General features: G+C 43.0%; 1 protein-coding gene across 2 annotated transcripts in view; it reads right to left on the reverse strand.

Moving 5' to 3' along the window:
• TLE1 (TLE family member 1, transcriptional corepressor) overlaps nucleotides 1–20250 on the reverse strand; it is a 153477-nt gene that overhangs the window by 20486 nt on the left and 112741 nt on the right. For both annotated transcript variants that reach the window (XM_060235392.1, XM_060235393.1), the window contains exons 14-16: nucleotides 11023–11099; nucleotides 4267–4516; nucleotides 1999–2246 (exon numbers count right to left, since the gene is read on the reverse strand). In XM_060235392.1, the coding sequence (XP_060091375.1) occupies nucleotides 1999–2246; nucleotides 4267–4516; nucleotides 11023–11099 (575 nt within the window). The remainder of the gene's footprint in view (nucleotides 1–1998; nucleotides 2247–4266; nucleotides 4517–11022; nucleotides 11100–20250) is intronic.

Raw genomic sequence — 20250 nt, forward strand, 5'->3', positions numbered from 1 at the left:
GGCTGCCGTCATGAGAGCTCCCTCATCCAAAGAGTGGTGAGTCAGTTGGAATTAGAGGAAGGAACCGTATAGCTAGTCGCATCAGGGCTTTTATTCCTTATAACACCTTTACTGTTTCCATGTTCACTATTGTATTAAAAGTTACAAGTCACTTGTTTATTCTTGAGCACTTACAATAAACTTACTATTGTTATACTGTAGCTAAGAGACACTGCCTAGCTCATGCAAGCACCCCAAAAGGCAGGGGTCCCTACTATTGACCAGAACCAGAGATCCCAAAAGACAGGCCAAGTGAGAACACTCTATGCCTGAGCCAAAGAGCCAGCCAAGGCTCTATACAAAAGATTTCTGTCTAAGGTTGCAAAAGGCATCCTCGAGGGATATTTCCAGCCAGTTTGGTGTAGTGGTTAAGTGTGGGGACTCTTATCTGGGAGAACCGGGTTTGATTCCCCACTCCTCCACTTGCACCTGCTGAGATGGCCTTGGGTCAGCCATAGCTTTGGCAGAGGTTGTCCTTGAAAGGGCAGCTGCTGTGAGAGCCCTCTCCAGCCCCACCCACCTCACAGGGTGTCTGTTGTGGGGGAGGAAGGTAAAGGAGACTGTGAGCCGCTCTGAGACTCTTCGGAGTGGAGGGCGGGATAGAAATCCAATATCTTCTTCTTCACTCCCCCCCCCCCCACACACACACACCCTGCAATAAAATAACGATAATGAGTTCCATCAGGTAAAGTATCTGCATTCTCAAAGCTGGATGGAAACATCTGGCTAATCTCCTGTCTCCAGAACCCCACTCAATCCCTTGTGGGTGATACCTATGCTGATGTACAAATCCATTGTACACAAGCCTATCCCTCCTGTCTCCTCCCTCAGAATACTGGGATAAAATTAATCTAAAACATTAAACCATTATGATCCTTCCTGAAACCCATCAGGAACCAATTTCCACCTTTTGTTTAAAACTGGTAATCTATTCAATTTGCTCTGGAAAGCCCATCAACAATCATTAAAACCATTACATTCCAGAAAGAAAGATCACCTGTCAAAATCCTATAAATACTGAGAGCGAATCACATCCCAGTGTGCAATCTGAAGGTGTCTAGATGGATTACACCCCCAAAGTCTCTCCTTTCGGTCTCCTTCTTAATGTTACACACTGGCCATTCACATTCCCTTCTACGTGGACGTCAGCATATCTGAAAAGGTAGTATCACTCCATAACTGCTCCTAAAAATCTCTATTTTTCACTCTTTATCTTCCTAGTCCTCGATTGTGTGTATACTTTGATTTCTTAAGTGTGATTGTAACACAACATATTTTTCAAGTAAAATTCTTTAAATCCCTTTAAATCTGGAGTCTTCTTACTGAGCTCAGACTCACTATACAAAAGTGTTCAATCCCTGTGTCCTCTTGGCTTTCCTGATCTCATAGCTAATCTCTACAACAGAGAGACTGAGCCATTTTGGGTAACGATACTGCCTGGGTCTGCACACCTCTTCTGTCACAGATAAAAGGTGCTTGCTAAGAAGGAAGTCAGGGGTCGAGTGGGTGCTCTGGGCCCTTTCAGAAAGACCCTTACCAGAGTGATCGCAGCCAGTAGAAGGCCGTCCCAGGTCCCTTGCTTGTGACAACTTCATAGAGCTTTTGTGCAGCTCCCAGGAGAGAAAAAAAGGCAGAAACAATTCCAACTTAGAATGGCTATAATAGACCTGCATCTAATGGAACAGAAAAGTGCACTATGAGCCCAAAGTTGGAGCCTGATATAAAGTGTAAGGAAGCAAGATATTTGTGTCTTGTGAAGGGAAGGGTGTGATACGGAAAGAACAGTGGCTGAAACATAAAATCCAGCCAAAATGTCAGACCACCCTTCCAGTGGTCAAATATTGATCAGTTTTTTACCAGTAGCAATTGTTCATATAGGTGCTAAAGAGCTTATCATATAGAGGTATAACAACTCCACATGGCAACTTCACAAAGAAGTTGGCAGAATAACCAACTAACCTGACGAGAGTCTGATTGTGCAGATCCCACACGGCAATGTTCCCATCACTGCAGCAGGAGAAGCAGACCTTGGAGTCAGGGCTGATTGCTAGAGCATAGCAGGCAGGAGCAGAGGACGTCAATTCTGCTTTGATACGTGGAGTTGGAGCTGCCAGGTCCCAAATAGATAATGTGCTGGCTTCTCCACCAACAATCAGGGTGCATCCATCAGGGAGCAATTTACAAGATCGAATATAGTTATCTCTGTTCTGTAGAAATACAAATATTACATTAATATTAATACATTATTTATAATAGTGGCCAATGACATTTCATGTGGCATCCAGATTCTAACCACTTGGACTATTCTGAGTTGAAAAGAGCCACTGATAATCCTGTCTCCTGAAGAAGAAGGAGGAGGAGAAGATTCACTCCAAGTCTCAGAGTAGTTTACAATCTCCTTCCCTTTCTCTCCCCCACAAGAGATACCCTGAGGTAGGTGGGGCTGAGATAGCTCTGATAGAACTGTGACTGACCCAAGGTCACCCAACAGCTGCTTGTGGAGGAGTGGGGAATCAAACCTGGTTTTCCAGATTAGAGTCCACTGCTGTTAACCACTACAGCAAATTGTTCACTAGACCACAGCTAAAGAAATTCATCTTAAATTCTGCCTTTGAAATATGGCACTCTACTTGGTTTTCAGGAGAATTCCTTCCAACTTATTCCCAAATAAGTTTAGAAAAAAGAACCAGAGACAAGACAAGTTTGCTTTTTAAAAGGTGCAATACACGGCTATTGCAACCAACCCTACATGAATCATTCTGACTACACCACTAGGCCTTCATTGGTAAGGAGGGGCTCACTTTAGAGAGTTTAATTATTAATATCTCAAATTTCATATAGTGAATAATGTTTACTAAAAAACTAAGGAGAAAAAGCATGGGAAACATTCCAGGCCTCAGCTATTACAGGTTTTAGGCTATAAATGCACTGCTTGTCAAAATTCTCACTTTTAATAGCAACATTAGAGTGCTAAAAATTTTGTTGCAGCCAAAAGGATAAAACCAATAACAAATCATGCAGAGCTAGTAAGGGAAAAGGCATTTTTTCCTCAATGTTATACTCCCCATACAAGAGTAGGGAAAAAAATTGTTATTCAAGGAGACTTTGTTCTGATCTCATGGGCTGCAAAAAAACAACAGTACATCCTAAAGTTAAAAAAAACTTGGACTGTGCCAGAAATGCATAATTCATAGACATATATTCAAGCAAAGATATTCGGTATCTAGTAATGGGACGTCATGAGAAAAAGGCATAGTAACAAATGCACAAGAAAAAGGCATAGTAACAGACTTGGTGTAACACTCCATGAAATATCATCATAAAAATTATTGTTTTTATATGGCTTTATGACTTTGGTACTTTTACAACAACTGGTTTTTATATCTCCACCTTCTTTATCTCCCAAATTTAAAAATCACTTACTTTGACACAAGAAGGTGTCAGCCAAAGATCTCTACAGTAGCAACTTACCATAAGAGAGAAAGCTTCATGATGAAAGTTCCTGAACTGTTTACTAGTAAACTGAATTTGTTACCAAGCCCATACGTATTGCAACACTCAGGCAGGATGGTAGCATACGTAACACCTCATACACATTTTATCTTCCCAACATCCCTGTGAGGTAGATTACATTGAGAATGTATGATTGGCCCAGTTGCCCAGCAAGCTGCATGCTAGAAAGGGAATTTGAATCCATGTCGCCTCACTCAAGTTCGCTAAACACACTGGCTCTAGGTACCACAGTTAACAAAGCCAGTTGCTTGCTGTTGGTCAGTTTTACATTATATATGAAAATGCCCACATTTTACTGACAGGCAATGCAATGTCTTTTAAAGAACTAAACAAATTATTCTACTACCATTCTATTATGATTCTCCATCTTTCATGTTCTTCAAATAATTAAATATAAAAATCAGATTTTCATGCAACATATCATGTTTGGCAAAATTTTATTTGTCTTACAAATGTGGACAAGGTGAAAGGGCTGAGAATAACCATCATAATTTTTTCACACAATCAAAAATATGGAAATGGGGTCTTATAAAATTTTTGCAATATATAAGAGCAGAAATTCAGTCTATCTGCCATTGGCTTGTAATCCTAATAGAAATGCTGTTCATCTTTAAAGTGCCACTAGACTTCTGTTTTATAATAGAAGCTTTATGAAATTTCTGCACTGGATGCCCAAGGAAAACCTCATAATGCATGAGGGTCATGTTCACCTACCAGGCAGTCCAGCTGAGAAACAGGACTCTTGTTGCCAGGTTGACTTATATCCCAGACTTTGACGCATCCCTTCCCACCAGTATATACATGTCTTGTTGGGTTGCTGATAGTAACTGCACAAACCACTTCACCATGATTCAAGGTGTTGATTTGGCGAGCATGGCGAGGTATTCCTGGTCCAATGAGTGCATCTGGAGGGAAAGGTACTGGTTGCATCTGACCATCTGCAGTGACGTGAAAGGAGTAAGCTCTGTTTTGGATGAAATAAGAGGTGCTTTAAAAATTCACAACTCAAATGCTTCAATTAGTAAATCACATCTGTGGTCTAATTTATACAGTGAGTTGGAGCCCATGTGATGCTGCCATTGATGGAAAGGTTTCTTGCCTACCTTCTTGGACTGCAGTTTCTTGCATACCCTCTTGGACTGCATTCCCAACCCCCTCGTGCTTTTCCAAGGAGGGGGCTGTTTCCCTGCAGAAGCAGTTTGGGGAGTGACATTTTTGGGATGCAGCAAGAACAGAGAGGTAAAAAAGTTGCTCTGTGAGAACCAAGTCATTATGAGCAACAGGACAGAAAGGCCATGGAGTAGCTGCCTCATCTGAAGAAAGCTAATAATCTGTTCAGAGACACAGTTAATTGCTACAGCAGCACCATCAGCCTTCAGGCCTGATTCTGGGGAAGTAATCTGGTAACCAGGACTGCTCAAGTGATTTATTTCCTTCAAAGGCAACCAGTACTGTATAAACTGACTTTTAACAAAAATACATCAGCACAAGAAATGCTAATCACAAGAGTGGTGACAAACTACAGTATAAAATACTATATTTCAAAGGATATTGTGGCCTTGGTTAAGGCACATGACAGAGTATTTTTTTTAAAAAACAACAACCTATATTCCACAAATATGCATTAAATTGGAAAAATAATCACCAAACCCCAGAGTCTAAAGATTAAACTTTTTATTGTTAGAGAAATACAAACACAGAATAACTGGTGACCATTAAGGGTCTCTAAACAATGGCCAGTTAGAGTCAAAGTGCTGAGAACATCTGAAGAATCTTTCAGTTGGAAGAGTTTAGATTAATAAAAATAGAATCAATACAAAACATCTTATTTGAATTTATGTACCATTCTTTTTCTTAAATTCACATCTGCCAACCAGTGAGCACTACATGCAACTGAACATGGATGCATCCCTGTGTTTATCTGGTGGTATGGCCTCCCATGACTCCCAGTAAGTATATGACTGTTTCTTGTAATCAGTTTACTGAAAGAAGGGTTTTACATGCAAATCAATTCTTAAAGAGGAATTTGGGTCACATGGTTGAGCACTCACTTTCCCTACACCAAGTCCTTAGCTTTCCAGTGATTCACATCTGATGTCAAAACCTGCTGAGTTATCTTGGGGCATGTAGATATTATGGAGAGAGGCAGGAATCCATGCGGTCATTTGATTCAAAGTCCCAAAGACACCCAAAGAGGAATTTTAAAAGAAATGGAAATAGAGCCAAATAGAATACTGTCCCTTATTCCTTTCTGTACTGTATTTTCATTTAAATACTTCTCTGTCATTTGCTAAATTATCTCTGTAGGAAATTGATTCTGTAATTTAGTTAATTAGTTTGCTCTTCCTTCCTTTTTAACAGCCAGGTAGCTGCCAGTCCAGACACACAAATACAATTAGCTTTCCTATCAACAACAATGGCTTGGAGCATTTTAATTAGATGTTATTGGTTACTTTAGGTCTTTTTACATCTTTTGAAGAACCAAAATGGCCAGATGCCACTTTGATCATACAAATGTATTTGTCAGAAAGTTGTATTCTCACACATTACTAAAGTCAGATGTATCAAAAAAAGTTATATGTTATTAGTAGATCCCAAAACAAGATGAAATGTAGGTTTTAGAAGGTGTTGATTTGGAAGAGAAAAGACAATTGCAGTGATGTGCCAAAGCAGTGCCAGTTCTCCTTCAGACAATTTACCACTTCGAACAGCAGTACACCATCTTAAATTGTATACTATTGTTTTATTGATTTTATTGCTATTTATTAACATTCTGTATTTTAAAAAGTTTTATTGTATAGTTTAAATTGTTGTTACCCAGTCTGAGCTGATTTTGGGAGAGAGGGATAGAAATTACTTTAAATTTAATATATACATATACATTATCTTTTTCCTGACAGAATCATGACCCCAACACATATGACAGTAATAGATACATAAACACAAAAATTATAATCAGCTATATTGAAAAAAAACATTTAATTGAAACAGTTGTCCAAGAGCCAGTTCAAGCTGCATGATGGACTCTTCCGAATAATCCTGTTTTATGGCCACACCATAAACCCTTCAACCCTTCTGGGAGTCTGTTCAATAGAAGTGGGGCAGCAACATAAAAGCTCATGGTATGGGCCATCACAGACCATTTCCTTCAGTACAGGGGAACTTTCATGAGTAATGCAAATGGTACAAGTTATTCCCTAAACTTAATTATCTGAAAGGGTACAAAAAGGCACTTTAATGATCCATCGCTACTGACAGCTTGATCAATTATTAAAACAATACAAAGAGTTGGAAAGGTCACAGAGTTCAATGGGACTTGCCCCTAAAATATGCACAGGACTGTAGCCCAAGTGTGCCAAATACACATAAGAGAGTATATAAAAACAAAGAGTAGTTCTATAGCAACTTTAGGCATTGATAATATGTATAAACAGATAAAGGATAATTCTCATGCAGCTAATATCTGAGCATATCACTGATGTTGAAAGGCACTCAGTTTTTAAAAATTGTGGATATTGAATTCTGTTAGCATGTTATTCGAGTGGTGATGAACAACAGAAACTGGTTATCCATGGGTAGTTCTTTCAATAGCAGCAGAATGGAAAATGAGAATGTATTCCTAAAAGACTTATTAATTAAAAACAAAATGAATAGTGACTAGTTCTCATTGTTGTGAATTTATTTAGAAAGAAGAGCTAATAAGTATTATTACACAAATGCACACACATGCACACCACAAATGCTAAGAGTTGTTATAGGTAAGAGACAATGTAACACGTCAGCTGAGATGTGAAGATTTTCTGGGAGGGAATGGGAAATCTCTGCCCTACTAAGCAAAGGATATTCAGCTTGGATGCTGCATCCCATTTACAAAATAAATTCAATGTGACATCTCGATTTGTGTGCCTGAAAGAAACTAGCTTTCAAACTGAAGCTGAAAACTCTCCTGCTGTCAATATGAATCTGCAGCAGACAGCACATTATCTGTACTCCTACACCAGAAATTTTCAATAGACTTATCTATCACAGATAAGGATATGCCATCAGAAAGTTGCTATGGGTAACTGCAGGCATCCTGCTGCCTTGGGGTGATCAGGCATAACGTCAGTCTACTTTCAAAGGCAAATAATGAAAGAAGATCAGCTCACCACCTAGGATTCTCAAAGTTTATCTTGTCTATTTATATAGTACATACAGGCTAAAATGGAAGGAGCTTCCAGCTAAGGGGAGGGAGAAAGCAGACGAAGAGAACTTCAAGTAGTCTGGGTGAAGATGGTTTATAAAGTAAAATTTAAGCAACAAAGGCTGGGGAACATAGGACATATTGCCTTTCAAGACACAGGTATCCCAGTCTCCTAACTGCTATTGGCTCTACTTCCTGGTTCCTGAGACTTTGCCAGTCAGACATTTCCAGACACCTTTCCACAATAGGCTTGCCAATCCCAGGGTCCCAGCGGGGTTTCTTCCGCTTTCCCAGGCTGCTTTCCGCCCCCAGTTAGCTGGCCGGTGGGAGGAAGCCCCGCCCCCAGAGGATCATGTGCCTTTGGAGGCTTCAGTCTCTGATAGAAAGGCTTCCTCTTGGGATGGTGTGTCTGTGTTACTTTGAAGAAGTTGGCAGCAACTTGTGAGTAGAGAGGCCAATCTGTCGCTTCAATCGCCAGAAGGTGGGGTGGGGAGGGAAACATCTGCTGAGCACTTCATTATTCCCTATGTGGAGATTGATTCTCATAAGATATAATGGGGAATTGATCTGGAGGTTTTGTGGGCTCTGGGGAAGCTGTTTTTTGAGATAGAGGCACCAGTATAGCATCTAGTGCCTCTCCACAAAGTACCCCCCAAGTTTCAAAATGATTGGACCAGGGGGTCCAATTCTATGAGCCCCAAAAGAAGGTGCCCCTATCCTTCATTATTTCCTATGGAAGGAAGACATTTAAAAAGGTGTGCTGTCCCTTTAAATGTGACAGCAAGAACTTCCTTGGAGTTCAATTATGCTTGTCACACCCTTGTTCCTGGCTCTGCCCTGAATGTCTCCTGGCTCCACCCCCCAAAGTTCCCAGATATTTCTTGAATTGGACTTGGCAACCCTATTCCACAACCACACAGTCAGAAACCTACTATTTTTAAAAAATGAGTATCAGCAAAATGTTGAAAACTTCAGGATATCAAAATCCACACTAAGTACTATGTTCAGCTGTCAGCTGCAACAGCCCAGCCTAGGCAAATCCTGTTCTAATGCTTCCAAGGTTAGTGAATACTTAAGAACATAAGAACATAAGAGAAGCCATGTTGGATCAGGCCAATGGCCCATCCAGTCCAACACTCTGTGTCACACAGTGGCCAAAAAAATTATATACACACACACACAGTGGCTAATAGCCACTGATGGACCTCTGCCCCATATTTTTATCTAACCCCCTCTTGAAGCTGGCTATGCTTGTAGCCGCCACCACCTCCTGTGACAGTGAATTCCACATGTTAATCACCCTTTGGGTGAAGAAGTACCTCCTTTTATCAGTTCTAACCTGTCTGCTCAGCAATTCATCGAATGCCCATGAGTTCTTGTATTGTGAGAAAGGGAGAAAAGTACTTCTTTCTCTACCTTCTCCATCCCATGCATTATCTTGTAAACCTCTATCATGTTACCCCGCAGTCAACGTTTCTCCAAGCTAAAGAGCCCCAAGCGTTTTAACCTTTCTTCATAGGGAAAGTGTTCCAGCCCTTTAATCATTCTAGTTGCCCTTTTCTGGACTTTCTCCAATGCTATAATATCCTTTTTGAGGTGCGGTGACCAGAACTGCACACAGTATTCCAAATGAGACCGCACCATCGATGTATACAGGGGCATTATGATACTGGCTGATTTGTTTTCAATTCTCTTCCTAATCATTCCCCGCATGGCATTGGCCTTTTTTATAGCAATCGCACACTGTCTTGACATTTTCAGTGAGTTATCTACCATGACCCCAAGATCTCTCTCTTGGTCAGTCTCTGCCAGTTCACACCCCATCAACTTGTATTTGTAGCTGGGATTCTTGGCCCCAATGTGCATTACTTTGCACTTGGCCACACTGAACCTCATCTGCCACGTTGACACCCACTCACCCAGCCTCAACAGATCCCTTTGGAGTTCCACACAATCATCTCTGCTTCTTTCCACCCTGAACAATTTAGTGTCATCTGCAAACTTGGCCACTTCACTGCTTACTCTCAACTCCAAATCATTTATGAACAAGTTAAAGAGCATGGGACCCAGTACTGAGCCCTGCGGCACTCCACTGCTTACTGTCCTCCACTGCGAAGACTGCCCATTTATATTCACTCTCTGCTTCCTATTAATTAGCCAGTTTTTGATCCACAAGAGGACCTGTCCTTTTACTCCATGACTCTCGAGCTTACTAAGGAGCCTTTGATGAGGAACTTTATCAAAAGCTTTCTGGAAGCTTGGCTGAAGCAATCCACCACACCCCATAAAAATTTACAATGCAAGTCCAGAACTTGGTGTGGATTTTTATATCTTGGTCTTCAGACCAGCTCTTAGTGCTACAAAGATGGGCTTGAGGAATGTAATGTGTAATGTGATCTCATACATCAGAAGGGAAGCTAAGCAGGCCTATCATGGCTATAGCTTCAGGGACATCACATTTTACCTTCCCTTACTATTAGCAGAAAGGAAATTATGCAATTAATAAATCTGAGTTTTAAAACATACACACAAATAATAATCTGCAGCAGTCTACCTACAGTTGCTGCTTACAAGTATCCTTTAACTAAGATGTGTTTCTTCCTGGTATAATAAGAAAGGGTCAGCAGTACTGTGCCTAAGTCCATTTATGCTTTCTGAAACCTAAAAATAAACAAGCTTCAGGCCATCCTAAAATCAGAAGCAGAGACTTCTCCCATTACCTCCTCTAAAGCCATTTCTTCCATTAGAGTTCTATTTTCTACCCCTTCAACACACTTCTAGGGAGGAAAGATAGGAACAGATCTTGGGCTAAACAGGAAAGGTGGGTTGGAAGCAATGCTACCTCTAAGCTGTAGAGTCTTGTGAGCAAAAATTCTGTTTTGTGAGCTACTGGCATTAAAGTTGTGAGTGACTGCATGAATTAGTTTGCTTTGGGACCATTTATCCTACACGAAGACAAAAATGTGTGAGCCGGAGCCTAAAAAACTGAGCTAACCCACACTCAGTGTTAGAGGGAACACTGGTTGAAAGTACTTTGAAATAAATAAATATTGCCAATAACTTTTTACTACTAGCCACTACTGGTATATGCTACTGTTAAGAGTAGTATAAAAATACTAGGCTTCCATAGTGGTGATGTTATTTCTATCTCCGCATTATCAGTAGAAAACTGTCACATCTCTGGAAAAATTCAACATACCATTACCTCTGGATTTCTAAACCAATGATATAAGGTAAACAAATGAGCTCTGGCTAGTTCAAACTTAACAACATCAGCAGTTACTTACGGTTTTCCTCCAGGGATTCCAGCCAGATTTGGGGGGATGCCAGGTACTCTCATATGAGGAGGAGGGTCAAATCCAACCTGAAAATGAACAGATGAATACATCTTGTGATTCAGGAAGAAGCCCTGCTCTGCACAGCTTCCCTCACTGGCCATATTAATATAAATGTACATACAAAGTACTGTTCAAAAACCAGTTTAAGATACGATGCTGTCTTAAACCATCTATTTATGTTCATATATACAGAATTATATTATTCATTAGTGTACATTTAACATCTTGCTTTAAAAGCCAGTTAAAATGAACTGCAAGTTCTACTAAAATGTAAAGATGCACCATTCTTTTGTGGTAGACAGATCTTGAGTAGAAGATACAGATGCATATATGATATTCTACATGGAGTGCAGGAGCAGAAGGTGATACAAAAGCCCATAGATGAATCTCTTGCTCAAACCATATAAAGGTTAAGCACTAGGTAAAAGAGTGACAAACATGTGAGTAAAGAGTTTTCAGGCACAATCCACCTAAAGGGTCTCTACCTAAGAGCCATGGAAATAAAGGAACATCAGTCCTGCACTCTGACAATCCAGTTTGTTTCACTAGATTGTGCCAAACATTAAAAGTGCTGTTCCCTCCCTTTAAAAATGTTACACTTGAAAATTAAAGGTCAGAGCATTCTGCCTGACAAAAATTTATGGCACAGATTACTCTCTTGTTCTAATGAAGATTATTCATTTGTCCATACAAAGAATTTTTAATAACAATATTATATTATGTAAGTAACAGGGCACTTACCTGTCACTGTTGTTCATCCACGATCTTCTGTGCAGGCACACAGGAGGACTGTGCATGAGTAGACCTGCTGCAGAGAGATTTTACAAACTAAAGCCTCCAGGAGGGACTGAGCTTTAGAGCTGGAAGAGGCCATATTCTGCCCAGATGGTCATGTGCTCCAGGGCTCCATCATCCCCCAACACCCCAGTCCTATAGTGCTGCCGAAGCCAAGAAAGAGAGCATGCAGCAGGGCTGGAAGGAAGGTATGTGTGCCTGAACAGAATATCCTTGATGAACAACAGTTACAGGTAAGTGCAACCCTGTTTTCATCATTGATCTTCTGTGCAGTCCCACATGGGGATTCTAACAAGCTATTCACCACAGGTGGGTAATGCTCTTGTCAGTTGAACAACAATTGGAGAACCATCTTGCCAACTTGAACTTCTGTCTTGCAGATCCAATGCATGGTGGCACACAATGGTGTCAGCTAATGACCAAGGTTTAGCACAACAGATTTCTGACAGCAGAACTCCATCCAGGAACAGAGCACAAGAAATCATTGGTCTGGTGGAATGGGCATGGACTCCCAAGGGACAGGAAATTTGGCCTGGCCTGGACATAGGAAACCTTGATTGTAGACGCAATCCACCTGGACATTTAGGACAAAAACCTCTTACCCCTATTAGGGCCAGAAAAACATACAAATAGTACCTTGTCTCTCCTAAAACTAGGGGTCCTTTTAAAATAAAGCAATAAAACTCTTCTCACATAAAGCATATGTAAGGCCCTTTCATTTCCAAATCCGGTGATGGAAAGAACATCAGCAGAATGATCTCTTGAGAAAAATGAAACAGAGACCACTTTGGGTAGAAACTGAATGCTAGGCCTAAGAACCACCTTTCCGGAAAACACTAGTAGGAAACGTGGGTCCACCCATAGATTAGCTGACTCACTGACCCTCCTAGTGGAGTGATGACCTCCAGAAAACAATCCTTCATAGACAATGGTTCAAAAGACTTGAACATTAACTGAGACAAAACGACAGAAAGGGACCACTGAGGTACCATAGGGTTCCATGGAGAGTACAAATTAAAAAGATACTTCAGAAACCTTTTAGACAAATGGTGTGAAAAGGCTGACTTCCCTTCTTCTCCCATGTGATAACAGGAAAAAGCCTCCAAGTGTGACTTCAGGGAAGAGTGAGCCAATCCATTAGATTTAAGGGAAAGCAGGAACTCAAATATGAATTGCAGCAATCCCCAAGCAAGCAGAATCTTTATATTTGTACCACTCAAAGAAGTGCTTCCATTTAGAGAGTTTATGAGAATTAGGAGAATCTCATTAACCTGTTGGGAAAAATCAGACCTTGATTTGGAGCCTCCAAGCAGCTAACTTGAGGCATGCAACGTTGTGGTGAAATACCTGCCCTATGCTGGTTCATCTGGAAACAGGTGATACTGAACCTTGGCCATGTCCTTGAGGACCAAGAATCCAATCTGTAATGACCAAAATGGAACCATGTATCATGTTTATACCTTCTCTCCTGTATTCTCTCTAGAACCATGATTAGCAGCAGGAAATGCAGGAATGCACAGAACAAGGCCCTTATCCATGGAATCTGAAAAGCGTCTCCTATCGACAGAGCTATCAACCTCAATCAGGCATGCCAACATATGATGACTAAACTTGCCATTGCTCTAGCTGCAGAATCTGCAAGACTAACCATACTAATTGGTTGCTTTAACAACTTGACAGCCTCAGTTTGAAACAGATTAATGAGGGATCTTTTATCTTCCAGCAGCGCTCTAGATTGGGGAGAATACTGTCCCACAAGAAAAGTTGGTAACCAGCCATAATGGGTAGTGGGCCACCCTGAGGCCAAGACTTGCAGAGGAATAGATCTTGTGGCCAATTATATCCAACTTTCTGCCTTTCCAGTCAGTAGGGGCAGCATGGTACAATTATCAGCCCTTGGGTTGCATTTTCTCCATCACTAAATAGGCAGGAGACAGGTGCATAGTTAAATAAGCGAGAGTCCTGTTTTATTCTGTCGAAGTTTTTGACTCTCCTTGATGTAGCCTGGAGAGATGCACGTTTTTACCATAACTCCTGTGTTAAATTGAGTGAGCCTTCCAATATGGGAAAGGCAATAACACCCAGTGATTCTGCGTAAAGATGCCCCAAAAGCTTGTCCCTTGGTTTATGGTCAAATATGGCTACACCAGTCTTATGAGACTGAGCCATTCTGACCATTTATTCTCCATACATGCAAGATTTTTAGTGAGGGGTGCAGAGACAAGATCTCCCACCTGTTCATCGGGGCTAGGGTCAGGTGTAGGGTCCAAGTCAGCCTTTGAACCAACAGTTCTATTCTCACCATCCTCTTCATCTGACACCAGAATTGGTGAAAGGGGTCTTCTAGAAATTGTGGCCAATGGATGCAATGGGACCTTATATTGTGAAGCTCAGTATCAACTAAGGTCTGACCTGGATCCAGGGATATAGCCATTAGCCCATTCAGCTAAGTATGCAAGTGACATCAGATGGGGTAGGGATGTGGTGGCCAAGGTACAATCGCTGGAAGCTGGGACCACAAAATCACTTGACTGGGCTTAGATTTGGAAACATCTGGAACTGAAACAGGCACCTGGTTCCCTTCAATCTTTCTTTCAGAAATTGACACAGGGTGACGCTGGCCTGGGAGATGGTATCTTTGGAGGAGGCAAAAAGATAGGTTGCTTACCTGTAACTGATGATCTTTGAGTGGTCATCTGTGCATTTACACTCATGGGATAGAGTGTCCGTGCTGATCCCTGAATCGGTACCCAAAAAGCCCGGGATTTTTCACACTCAGCACCCAGTGAGCATGCGCACGAGCCCCAGCATACATGCTCACCCGGGCCGGTGCAAGGATCCTGCCAGTTCCTTCCTGACCGCTGGAAGCCCCTAAAATAGGGAGACCGTCAGCAGTGGGGAAGGAGGGCAGGTAGTGTGAATGCACAGATGACCACTCGAAGATCATCAGTTACAGGTAAGCAACCTGTCTATCTTCTTTGCGGTCTCTGTGCTTCACACTCATGGGAGATTAGCAAGCCAGACATACCTGGAGGCGGGAGCAGACAGTCAACCAGAAGAGACAGCTTGCAGCACCACAGCTCCCAAACAAGTCCTCTGCTGGGTACGCACATCCAGGGTGTAATGCTTCATGAAAGCATGGGGAGAGGACCAGGTGGCAGCCTTGCAAACGTCCATCAAGGAGACACCTTTCAGGAACGCCACTGACGTTGCCATAGCCCTAGTAGAGTGCCCATGGATGGACCCAGGCAACGGCTTCTTTGCCAGCAGGTAACGCAGTTTAATAGTTTCAGTAAGCCACTTCGAAAGCCTCTGAGATGAGATTCTGGAAACTAATCGGGGAGCAGCATAGGACACAAAGAGATGCGGATCCTGACGAAAGCCCTTAGAGCGGCTCAGGTAGAACAGTAACGCACGCTTAACTAGGGATGTCCAAAAAACCTAATTCGGTAGTACACGGATTCGGAAATATATTTTTTTTGGGGGGGGAATACGGAATCCCGTATATTTCTGAATTCTGTAGTCGGAATAGCCGCATATATGGTAGATGCACAGCTATTTCCGAATATACGGCCCCATTATACCCTATGGGCCATTGAAATCAATGGCAAATAGGGTATATTTGAAGCCGCCTGGAGAGGAGGGGGTTTGAGGGAGAGCCCCCAAATTTGCAGGGGACCTGCAGGGAACTCTCCCCTACAAACCCCCCAAGTCCCAAAAAGATTGGGCCAGGGGGTCCAATTCCTGGGGCACCCAAAGCCAAACCTAACTTCACACCAGAGAATCTCTATAGGACCCAAATGCACTATATACATCTATCTACTTTATGAACCCTGCCACACAAAACACAATCTGCTCAAGGGGCTGCAGCAAACCCAGATGCCAGCTCTCCAGCCCTGCCCCAAACAACACAGGGAGAGCTGGCCAAGCACAACAAGCCTGCTGGTTCTGGGTCTCTCACCCAGGTGCCAGCTTCCCTGCCACAGAACACACAATCTACAGTTGCCAGCTCTCCAGCCCTGCCCCAAACAACACGGGGAGAGCTGGCCAAGCACAACAAGCCTGCTGGTTCTGGGTCTCTCACCCAGGTGCCAGCTCCCCCCCCTCAAAAAAAAAAACAGAACCAGGAAAAGGGACAACGGGAGAAGGCCAAGAAACTCAACTGTTAAAAAAGTGGCCTTTTAAACAATGAAAATTAGGCCAAAAAGCACCCCCCCCCCAAGAACCAGAACCAGAAGAGAAAAGGAACAACAGCAGCACAACACAGCCACAAATCAAACACAGAATCCTTTTAAAACAGTAAAAGATGTAACTTTTAACAATACAGGAACTTTGCCAACCCCCCCCCCCCAAAAAAAAACCCTTTCACCCTAATCCCAAGAAATCCAAGCCACCCAAATCAGGAAAAGTAAAAGGACACTGCACTTTTAAAAGTCCTCTCACTAAAGTAAGATATGGGCAAATTGGCAAACTCCACCCCCCCACCCCAGGCCCCCTTCCCCAGCAGAACCCCCTAACCCTAACCCCAAATAAGCTATTACCCACCACCCAAATCTGGATAAGTAAAGGGACTCTGCGTCTTAAAAAGTCCTTTTACCAACTAAAATAAAAACAAGAACCCCAAGACTGTCTTATCTTAGACGTCTTCTCTACTCCAGGCAAGTCTGGTAAGGCTGAGAGAGAGCAGCAGCAGCTGAGGCCAAGGGCCAGCATAGCACAATCTCTCTCACACACCAACACAGCAGCAATGGAGGAGTCCAGCGAGGCAGACTCCTTAAAAAGGTTATCTGGCCTTACAGAGAGCAGTTTCAAAAAATAGCACTGCTCTGTGATTGGCCAGACAACAGTGCTTACTTGGATACCCAATTAAGCAAAAGATCAAAAGAACAACAATGTTGCTGATGGCTGGGGGATCACCTACACAACAGCCCTGCAAAGCATGCATTTGCAATGCATTTTGCAAATGCATGCTTTGGATTGGCTGCTGGGGCTCCTCTCCCCCCCTCCCCCCCCCCCCTCCCTGATCCCAGGGAGGCTATGGGAGAGGCAGGAAAAGGTGGGAAAGGAGGCAAGCAGCTCCCCTGAGGCTGCAGAAGCCCCTTTCCCACCTTTTTGCATTGAATTCCGTATACTTCCGAATATCTACATGGAAGTATATGGGGAGCCATACTCTGGTCCCGCATAATGGGCCCCAATTGGATTCGGCTGTATGCGATTTCGTATACAGCCGAATAAGGGGTGATTCGGCGGTTGATTTCGTTCAGCTGAACCGAATGCACACCCCTATGCTTAAAATGAAGGTGTGCAGTCGGCGCTCCTCGTCCGAGGTAGGCATAGAGTAAAACATAGGCAGCCAAACTTTCAACTTAAGGTGAAACTGGGAAACCACCTGAGGGAAAAACGAAACATCGGGAGCCAAAAATACTCCTGACTCATGAAAAACCAAGTACAGGTGGTCACAACGCATAGCGATGAGTTCCCCCACCCGGCGTGCTGACGTGATTGCCACCAAAAATGCAGTTTTCCAAGACAGGAGTTGCAGGGAACAGGTTGCCATCGGTTCAAAAGGGTGCCTGGTCAACCTATCCAAAACTAATGGCAAATCCCACAACTGTGGGGATGATCTAGTCAGAGGGTACAACCTGAGAAGTCCCTTCAGGAATTGCTTCGAGCAAGGATGGGCAAACACTGAATGCCCCTCAACCGAATCATGTTGAGCTGATATAGCTGATAAATAAACTTTCACTGAAGAAATGGAAAGGCCAGCATCAACAAGAGACAAAAGAAAATCAAAAATCACAGGTAAGCCGACCTGTTGGGGTGAGACTGCAGTATCAGCCAAAAAACGTACAAATTTCCCACACTTCCTGTCATAGGAGATTTGGGTAGACAACTTCCTACTGTTCAGAAAAATGTGGTGGACCCTATTCGAAAATCCGCAGGATCAATGAACCATGCCGTCAACTTTAAGTGAGGTATGTTGTGATGAAACACTTGACCTTCCTGGGCCGAAAGGAGGTCTGGCTCCACTGGGAAATGATGAAAAATTCCCCGCACTAATTGGAGCAAGATTAGAAACCAATTTTGTTGAGGCCACCACGGCGTGATTAGTATGCACCTCGGTTCCTCTTGCTTTATTTTGCTGACTACCCTTGTCAGCAGCGAAAGGGGCGGGAACAGGTAAAGGAAAAAACCCCTCCAAGGGAGCAGTACACCGCCCCCCAAGGAAGCCGGGTCCATCCCCCCGGGTGCAAAACAAGGGACACTTCCGATTCAGGGCTGTGGCGAAAACATCGATCTGGGGATACCCCCACAGCCGAAACACTGGATGAAGGAAACACCACTGTATCTCCCATTTGTGCGGAGACGTGGCTCCTCTGCTCAAGGAGTCCACCTGAGGTTTGAGTACCCTGGGGAGATGGGAAGTCTTCACATAGATGCCCTGATTCAAACATTCCAGCCACAGCTCTATCACTAGAGCAGAGTTTTCAGGAGACTATCCCACCCTGTCTGTTGACATAACACAGGGCTGTAGTATTGTCCCTCAGCACAGTCACAGCCTTTCCTGCTACTAAGGGGCAGAAAGACCGAAGAGCGAAATGAATCACCAAAAGTTCCAGATAGTTTATATGGCAAAAAGTCAGCTGTAGAGGCCATGGACCCCCCCCCCACACACACACACAGAGTATCCATGTGAGCACCCCTTCCCCATAGGGATACATCCGTGGTGATCATAACCGTCGTTACTGGCAGATGGAAGGGAGCTCCTTGACAGATGTTGTCTCTGGAGGTCCACCATTCCAGCGACCGAAGTATCGAGGGTGGAATCTTGAACCTCTTTCGAGGGGAGTCCCGTAGGGGGCAAAACTGTTTGAGAAACCAAAGTTGAAGCCCTCACATGCAGAGATTCGCGAACAACAACACGTTTGTAGTCGCCACCATCAGTCCCAGCAGCCACTGCAACTGTTGTGCCGTGCCCCATTTCCTGAGTTGAAAAAGTCGAATGAGGGTTATAATGTCCATTGCCCGCTGCTGGGGCAGAAAGGCAAGATGAAAGTCCGTGTCCAGCAGAGCTCCGATAAATTGAACTTTCTTTGATGGCAGCAAGTGAGACTTTTTTGTGCTTACCTGCAGACCTAGGGTATGGAGAAGGCGGAGAGTTGTAGCAATATGGCAGGGCAGACGATCTTTTGAATCTGCCACAAGGAGCCAATCGTCTATGTACGGGAAGACAACTATGCCTTGAAGCCTGAGGTGTGCTGCTACAACGCTCATCATCTTGGTAAACACCCGCGGTGCAGTAAAAAGGCCGAATGGGAGGGCTTTGAACTGAAAGTGGTTGGAGCCTATCACAAACCTAAGAAACTGCCTGCAAGATGGATGGATGCTGACATGGAAGTAGGCATAAGACATAAGAGAAGCCATGTTGGATAAGGCCAATGGCCCATCCAGTTCACCACTCTGTGTCACACAGTGGCCAAAAAAATAATATATATATATATATATATATATATATATATATATATATATATATATATATATATATATATATATATATATATATATATATATATATATATATATATATACACACACACACATATATATACACACTGTGGCTAATAGCCACTGATGGACTTCTGCTCCATATTTTTATCTAACCACCTCTTGAAGCTGGCTATGCTTGTAACCGCCACCACCTCCTGTGGCAGTGAATTCCACATGTTAATCACACTTTGGATGAAGAAGTGCCTCCCTTTATCCGTTTTAACCCGACTGCTCAGCAATTTCATCGAATGCCCACGAGTTCTTGTATTGTGAGAAAGGGAGAAAAGTACTTCTTTCTCTACCTTCTCCATCCCATGCATTATCTTGTAAACCTATATCATGTCACCTCGCAGTCGACGTTTCTCCAAGCTAAAGAGCCCCAAGCGTTTTAACCTTTCTTCATATGGAAAGTGTTCCAATCCTTTAATCATTCTAGTTGCCCTTTTCTGGACTTTTTCCAATGCTATAATATCCTTTTTGAGGTGCGGTGACCAGAATTGTACACAGTATTCCAAATGAGACCGCACAATCAATTTATACAGGGGCATTATGATACTGGCTGATTTGTTTTCAATTCCCTTCCTAATAATTCCCAGCATGGCGTTGACCTTTTTTATTGCAATTGCACACTGTCTTGACATTTTCAGTGAGTTATCTGCCACGGCCCCAAGATCTCTCTCTTGGTCAGTCTCTGCTTGGTTCCAATGTGCATTACTTTGCACTTGGCCACATTGAACCTCATCTGCCACATTGACGTCCACTCACACAGCCTCAACAGATCCCTTTGGAGTGCCTCACAAGTCTCTCTGGTTCTCACCACCCTGAACAATTTAG

Source organism: Heteronotia binoei, chromosome 4 (assembly GCF_032191835.1).
Source record: "Heteronotia binoei isolate CCM8104 ecotype False Entrance Well chromosome 4, APGP_CSIRO_Hbin_v1, whole genome shotgun sequence".
Taxonomy (NCBI): domain Eukaryota; kingdom Metazoa; phylum Chordata; class Lepidosauria; order Squamata; family Gekkonidae; genus Heteronotia; species Heteronotia binoei.